Genomic DNA, 7714 nt, shown 5'->3' with positions numbered 1-7714 from the left:
GACCCCCAGCCACTGTTGGTGTCTGAGCCCAGCTTCTCTGCAGGAGCAAGGCCACCATCCTCTGTACTGCACGTCAAGCGAAGGAGGCCACTGTCTCCCACGAGCATCCAGAGCAGTGCAAGATCAAATTTGCAGCACCCATGTTCCCAATATGAGGTGCTCCAGCGAACCTCTGGCACTTCACCAGGGAAGGAGCACATTGCACCACTCACTCCCCCATGCACAAGTCTGCAGGATCCACCCAGACCCAGGCTGGCGCCTTCACTTGGTGAAGCATGGGAGTGAGGGCAGTGGCACCACTTGTCATGTTGGAGGGTACCCAAGGAAAGCCCTGGATGCCTCTGTCCCTCCTGGGCTGTAGAGCTCTGTTGGGGTGCACCAGGAACAAGTGGCTGGGGTGGGGAGATGCCAGCCCCCGGCCACTGCGTAGTCCCCCCACTGGATCTGTGGGGTCAGGAGGAGAACTCAAAAGTAGAGGCAGAGCAACCTCCCTCATTCACCAATGGCAGAGCAACCTCCCTCATTCACAGCAAATGGCTTAAGATAAGGACAAAAGTGCCTGTCCTGAGTGGGCTGCAACACGGCAAGTCATGCTACAACCTTCATTGTGCAAACCTGAGGTGTGAACATATTTGTGGAAACTAACGTGTGAATGATTCACAAACAGAGAAAAGGACTCCCCCAAAAAATAGAAGAGTTTGCACCTTTAACAGGAGACAAAGCATTTAAAGTCTTCTCCTAACCCATGGTGGTAGCAGTACACTCCCTTGCATGAGCCTGCGCCCATCCTTGTCTGCACTTCCTCTGTTCTTCTGTGAGACCACAGGCTCTGAGGAGGATCTGAAATACCTGGTGATTGCTTTGTAACACAATAGTAACTTTTCAAGAGATGCAGGGCTGACATTATCATTTAATGTCTGTCCATTCCTCTGTTCATTTAATGGAACAATCATAGAGAATGCAAACCCCCCTCTTTCCATCTTCAAAGCTTTTATCAGGTCTGTAGGCTGGCCCAGCTGTGTTGGCCAGATCATATTTAGCTCCTTCCTCTCTGTGTGCTTCACCCCTGCTTTCTCACACTGACAATACTAGGGGCCATAACTGACCACTGTACTAGGAAACATTCTTCATCTGCTGGCCAGATTTTACCTGTCTAGGCTGTACATTAAGTGTGCTGATAAAACAAACAGGGAAAACACAGCCTGAGTTTTGTGTTAGCCAAGGCAGCTTGCAGTAGTGACCATCAAGCAGCAACTCACAGCCACCTGGGCAGTCTAAGGCTGGCAAGGAGAGCCTGTGCCTGCAGAGGTTATGCTCAGTTACTTGAAACTGGGGAAAATCAGCATGTGGTTTTTTGGCTTTCAAAGCTGAATTGGCATCAACCCCCTTGGAGATAACATGCATTTTTACTCTTGTACTTGAACAGAGTGGGGTTTTTTTCCCTTTGTATTCTCTCTCTATTCAGGCTTTGATTTAATATTCCTTCTCTCCCTCTGTTTTGGTTACTTTGTGTCTTAGAGCTTAGCGATTTCCTGCCCGTATATTCAAAGTTTTTAATGAAGAATTTCAGCAACACTCAGAGTTACCAGTAAAAACCCTCTGCAGATTTTGACAGAAGGAGTTATATGAAATTACTTCTAATCTCTTTATCCTTGTCACACCACTCTGCTATGCAGTAATACACCAAAGAATTTCCAGAAAGCAAAGGTTGGCGACTTACAATACCTACCCACTTGGTTGAAAAAAATAATTAATAAAGGAATTGGGAGGTGAATTCAATCTGCTTCCTTGTTAGCTGGGGGACAAAGGAGGGGAAAAGTGGGGAGAGAAGACTGCAAAAAAGTAAATGTTTTTTCAGTTTAATTTTATTTTTTTCAAATAAAAACTTGAGACCAAACAAGCCATTTCCCTCAAAAGTTTAGATCATGTCCTGAAAGTTAAAAAATGAAGTGTTTTGGTTGACTTTATCATGGCAGCTATCAATGGCATGTGGTTAATCCCTGTTAGACTGGCAAAGCTGCAAAACAAGTAACAGTATGTCCTTGAGTGCACCAGTTCTGTGCCTGACAGGTTTTAATTTTTTACCCCGTTGCATAATGCTGGCATGCACATCTGAAATGTAGTGTATGAAACTGTCTGAGTAGGGCTTGGTCCTGCTTCCATTCAAGCCAAGGCCAATGCTCTTCCAGTTCTCAACAGAGGCAAGGTCATGGCATGTGCTGGAGCTGAGAGCAGCCCAATGGAGAAGCCAGGCAGAAATATTTTGGACTAGGTCAGCTGTCTCCTACTCTAGTCCAGTCTTACCTGCACTTGTGCTAGGACTTAGCATTTGAAATCCCATGGCAACTAATGACTTTCATCGCTTGTCTTTTGTTTTCTCAGATTTATTTCCTTGAAAATAAAAACAAGAAAAAGGGGAAAAAATCCCCAGTAATTATTTCCTCCTGAAATGCGCACGTACAGAAAACAACATATTGATTTTCTTGTCATCTGTGTTTGTCAGTCTTAGCCAAGCATTGTGTGTAGGTGTAATGTGATTTAAAAAAATAAGATGAAATGTGGGTGGGACTGAAAATGCAGTTGCTATTATTCATCTGTTTATGCCATCATACACGTGTGATCAGGCTGTGATCTCATGCAGCAGCCTAGGAACCTATGGATTGCTTGAATCATCCTTCTGTAAAAGAGCCAGGAGGTTTGTTATTTAATACTTCTACTAGATCAGCCAGATCTGTATATACTACATTTGTATTTCATAGCTACAGCCAGCCTCAGCCCACACATGTGATGAAACATCTGCATAGAAATCCATACCCGTACTTTTTTTCCTTACAATATGCAAGCTCATCAGAATTTCGGCTGGGGTAAAAATATGTGTAAACAGCTTACATACTTACCAAAAGTGAAGATTTTGTAAAAATAAAACTATTTGTAAGTTTGCAAAACAGACTGATCTGTATAAAAGTAAAAATTCCAAGAAAGATATTTCTGACTTTAAATCGTGAGGACTTTATGTGGAAATTTAAGTGCTCTAAAGTGCTAGGGGGAAAAAAAATAAACTGAAATTGATTTTTTATTTGGTTGAGAAAAGCAAGTGAAAAGAATTTTTGTTATTGCTGTTTCTGGGGTCAACTTGTGACAGAAGAAAAAAACGTTGTTTCTACACCTTTAGTTTTGATACACCTTCTCAGAAGGAGTAAAAATATGGCACTGGCACTTGCTTGCCAAGGCATCCTCAGTTGAGTAGAGTAGGGAGTTTTTTCATGGGAGTCCAGTCCTGAATGCTCCTCCAGCTCTGTGGAAACTCACCTGTGATCTACACAGACCATCCAAAAATCTTAGGTACAGATCCCTTATCACATTTTTGCAGGCTCAACCACATTCCTGTTTCCACAGAGAGCAGTTCTTCTAGCTGCAGGCAGTATAAACTTGCAGTGCTAATTATTTGATCATCTGCCTCAGTATTTCCAGATGTAAAAGATTTCTTTATTTTGCTTGTTGAATAAGGTGTTTGGTTTTCTATCTCTGTTCCCCATTAGCTACATCTCTGCTAATAAATCAAACGCGCCCAGAATCGCTCTCTGGCACAGAGGCTGGTTGCCTCCAGAGGAGGATGCTGTGTCGCCTGCCAAAACCATATGGCTGCACCCACTCTGTGTGTAAGGTACGATCCAGAGCTCACCCCAATCCCTGGTCTGTGCCTGGGAGAGTGATTATCTGCCCTCTGGTTTGGGGAACTGGTATTTAAATGACATGGGTCCAAAGCGTGTCCGCTGTTCTGGACTTTAAAAGGTGCAACTGGTTTCTATTCCAATGGAATGCTCACTGACACGGTTTAACTTCACATACTTCTGTGGAGGTGGTTCTTACATCTCTCCCTTCCTCATTGGCACTGATCAGCACAGCAGCCTTCTTACAGAGGCTACAAAATCAGAAAAATCAGGTGTAAACTTATTATGTCCCCAGGCAAAGTATTTACATTCAAATAAAAGTATAATTAGTGCTAGCAGCTTTAGCAGGTGTTCTAGAATGGGGCTGGGAGGGGAGAATGAAGCCATCAAGATAACAACCTGGGATCCATGGGATGTCTGCCCAGAAAGGAGTGAAACAAGGCAAAATGACAGGTAGCAGCAGATGCTGATGGAGAGGGCTGCTGGCTGCTCTAAACCAAACAGTTTCACTGGGAATAAAGTCAAGAATTTCTAAGCAGGCATAAGACAGCAGTCTGTTTGCAGAGGGGGAGAAGGAGGAGTCTGGAGGCTCTAATGGCCTGGGTTTTGTGTTTTTTTTTTTAATTAGGGAGGAAACATTTGCTCAGCACAAATATGCTGTGGATCAGTTCAGCAGAGGGGGAGAAGGAGGAGTCTGGAGGCTCTAATGGCCTGGGTTTTGTGTTTTTTTTTTAATTAGGGAGGAAACATTTGCTCAGCACAAATATGCTGTGGATCCAAGTTCAATTTTCTCTAATCTATTCTTACTGGGGATGCTATTGCAAGCAGTCCCTTATTGGCAGAAGAAAACAGTTGACTTCTGATTTATATGAAAATGTAAAGAAGCTGATTCTTTTTAACTGAGACCCCCCTGGAAGGACAGGGTAGAAAGTCATTGAGAGGCACTGACTTCCCAGCTGGTCAGCAATGAGACAACAATGAGACTTGTCCAATTTCTCAGTGTAGTAGCAGACAATCTTTCTGATCAAAGTGTGGAGTTGTGTTGTGCTTAGCCAGCTTCTGGTGCTATTTGTATATACCTGTTTAGTTGATGTGCTATAGTAGTAAACCTATAAAATAATAGAAAATACCCAGTTTTCCTTTGCAAGAAGAATACAGGATATCAAGACCAACTTTTAACTAAAGCTGGTTTTGCCATCTGTATGTAGAATATATTCCCCTGTTACATCGCAATATTGAATTCAAGGGAGCACTTTTTTCTGATGGGTTATACTTGCCATCTGAGACTTTTGTTTCACCTATTAATTTTGTTATCCATTCCTTTCACCCACACACACTGGGGTAGCATTTTCAAGAATTAACAGCAGCAGTTTTGTTTTCTCAGTTATGTCTAGTTTAACTAACATCTAATCCTCTTAGCTCTTATACCCTCACAAACAGGGATTTGTTTGGCTAAAAACTTTTAATTAGTCCAATCACATGGAGCAGGTATTTAACAACCCCAAGGCAAACCCATTTCAGACATCAGAGGTGTCTCACCACCAGATTGGGAGAGCTAATTCTAGGAGCCTTTTGCTGCAGGCTGCAGAACTTGAATAACAGGGTTGGTGAGCAACTGGCACCCAGTTTTTCTACATAAGTGAGCAGCATTCTTTAATGGTAATTTGCTGTCTCCAAACAGTGTTTCATGATCCTTCACTAACCCCTCGTCTCTGCTCTCCCTCCAAAGCAGCCCCTCAGTTTTCGCTTGCACGAGTCAAACTAGCTCTGAAGAAAGGCAAGGATCTTCTCATGGAGTTGTTAAGACTGGTGAAGACCTGGCAGGTTACTGGAACAAATAAACACATAAACAAAATCCAGGAGGAACATGGCATGAGCAGTATATGGGTCCTAACCCAGGAAGCACAGGGTCACTGCTGCAGGGCAGGCAAGGCTGGGGGGAAAATGTTGATGCTGATGGGGCCTGTGCTCCTGTGGTGTGTGAAATCAATGAGAAAAGGAGTGGCTATCACAAAGCGGAAGAACGGATAATTGTGAAAAAGCAGGAATAAATGCTTGCATAATATGCTAAACATGTAATTACTAACTTGAGACTTGCTCTGCCACAGAACCAGGGCCCCGGCTGTGCAAAGCCCACCCCTGAGCCCATCTTCAAGTGATTCTCGGGTCCAAGCTCTTTCTCCAGCAGTCTCTCAGAGGGATCCTGGGGGGATATGTGAAGTATTTAGCAGTGCTCCTCCAGCAGGTCTCTGGGGAAACCAGAGCAATATTGTGATCGGCTGAGACTGGAGGGAAAGACCATGAGTGGTGACTCACAGGGGTATCACTTCAGTGCACTTTTCCAGCAGTATTATCTTCCTCTTCTGTGTCTCCTGCCTCTATGGTGTTTTTGAAACACCTGTGTCTGTACAAGTGATGTTGATCAAGTCACCCCCATTGAGCATGCTGCCATGGTTGGTCTATATTATCATCTTAAATTTGCTTTGGAAAAATCTCAAAACATAGTAAACATAAGTAAGTAAATAAGTGAGAAATAATACCAGCATCTTTAGTTTAAAGTTGAAGAGAGGTGAGCCCTCTATATCTACCACTTTCAGCCCTGAATTTGCAATATCATGAGAGCTTTCCTAGGCATTAGCTTTAACTGTTTGCCAATTAACCTGAGGTATTTGATACATTTGTCCCAACATTCTCCACATATTCGTTCCTGGCTCCAGCTGCTCTTCTTTATGATGCCAGTGCTTCCTCTCAGAGCTGGGTGGCCCTGCCTCAGCAGGGGATCAGATGCCTGGAAGGTCTGCATAGTGAGCAGGGCAGGACATGCTTTTGAGATGCTTCACAGACCTGTGAGGAATATGACTGGCCAAGCTGTTTTTTACAGATGTGATTATTATGAGCTGCCCCTGCTGTAAATAATTAAAAATGCCCTCCTGTCCCAGTATGGGAGGTAAATTGGGTAGCCATATGGTGCACATGTAAACACAGGGTACCCAGTTTAAACATACTTGGTTGGGTTCTAGCTAGACATAAAATCAGTTTTTAAAGAAAATTATTCCAATGAATGGATGTAAAATCAATTGAAGGTATGTTGCCTGAACAAGATCTGCTTGATCAGGCAGGATTATAGCCCACTTACTATGGAGAAGTTAAAATAATGAAAACATGGAGCATTAGAAATCATTCCTTAGGAAGCAAGCTTTTTAAAAAGTCTTCTGACTGAGCTCATCCTGAATTTTTGGCTTTCAGAGGGCAACTGAAAAACTTAGTAGCATCACATGCAGACATTTGCAGGTAGAAATAAATATATGAGTGCTTGCAGTGTTGATGACCATTAAAAGGTCTGCTTTCTGGCTTACCTACAGCTAACTGAAATTAAGCCATAAACCAAATTATAATGTGGCAGAATGATGTGATGGAAGGGAAATGTGATGTCAGGAAATATAATTAAAAGCTAATGAGTGTACCAAAGTAATGAGGGGATCTTACCCTTAATATCCCAAGTTTAACATACCAGGTAAGGCAAAATCTTTGGTATTTTGCAGAATACCATGAAGAGAACAATTCAGCACTCACACTATGGCAATTAAATATTTGGCACCAGTGTCTCACACCAAGCTTTGTGTGGCTGTTGTGCTCAGCATGCTCAATGTCCAACCAGTGAGTGAGGGCTGAAGTTTTGCCACAAGGATGTGCAGGGACCCTGGGCAACAAGAACATTTTAGTAAATTCCCTAATCCCTTGGAAGAAAGCAGCCAAAACACATGTGATAGTCAGCTTCTGGCTGAGTAGGCTCAGGCTCAGGTAGAGACCACTATGGGGGTTTCTTTGATTCAGGTCTATAAAATCCAGGGTGATATGAAGTGGGTGGTTTGGGGTGAGCTGTTCACAGTCTCTCCCAATGCAAGAGGTAGTGACTGTTAGACAAAAATTTAGGACCCATTTTCAGAATAAAAGGAGATATTTCTTCATGCAGCAAATACTGGATTTGTGAAACTCTTTACCAAAGGGTATGACAGTTGCAGGAATTTTTTTCAGACACTCAA

At 43.0% G+C, this 7714-nt stretch overlaps 1 protein-coding gene across 5 annotated transcripts in view; it reads left to right on the top strand.

The window, feature by feature from the left end:
• The window catches only part of RBM47 (RNA binding motif protein 47), a 77142-nt gene that overhangs the window by 13460 nt on the left and 55968 nt on the right, over positions 1–7714 (top strand). For 2 of the 5 annotated variants that reach the window (XM_017744592.1, XM_017744594.1), the window contains one exon: positions 3540–3664. The exons of the other annotated variants lie outside the window; for them this stretch is intronic. In XM_017744592.1, coding sequence (XP_017600081.1) covers positions 3639–3664 — 26 coding nt within the window. In that variant the 5' untranslated portion in view covers positions 3540–3638. The remainder of the gene's footprint in view (positions 1–3539; positions 3665–7714) is intronic. 5 annotated transcript variants of the gene reach the window in all.

The sequence above is a fragment of the Corvus brachyrhynchos genome, unplaced genomic scaffold (assembly GCF_000691975.1).
Source record: "Corvus brachyrhynchos isolate BGI_N302 unplaced genomic scaffold, ASM69197v1 scaffold17, whole genome shotgun sequence".
NCBI lineage: Eukaryota > Metazoa > Chordata > Aves > Passeriformes > Corvidae > Corvus > Corvus brachyrhynchos.
The sequence above is the reverse complement of the archived record's forward strand: the minus strand, read 5'-3'. Positions and strand labels throughout refer to the sequence as shown.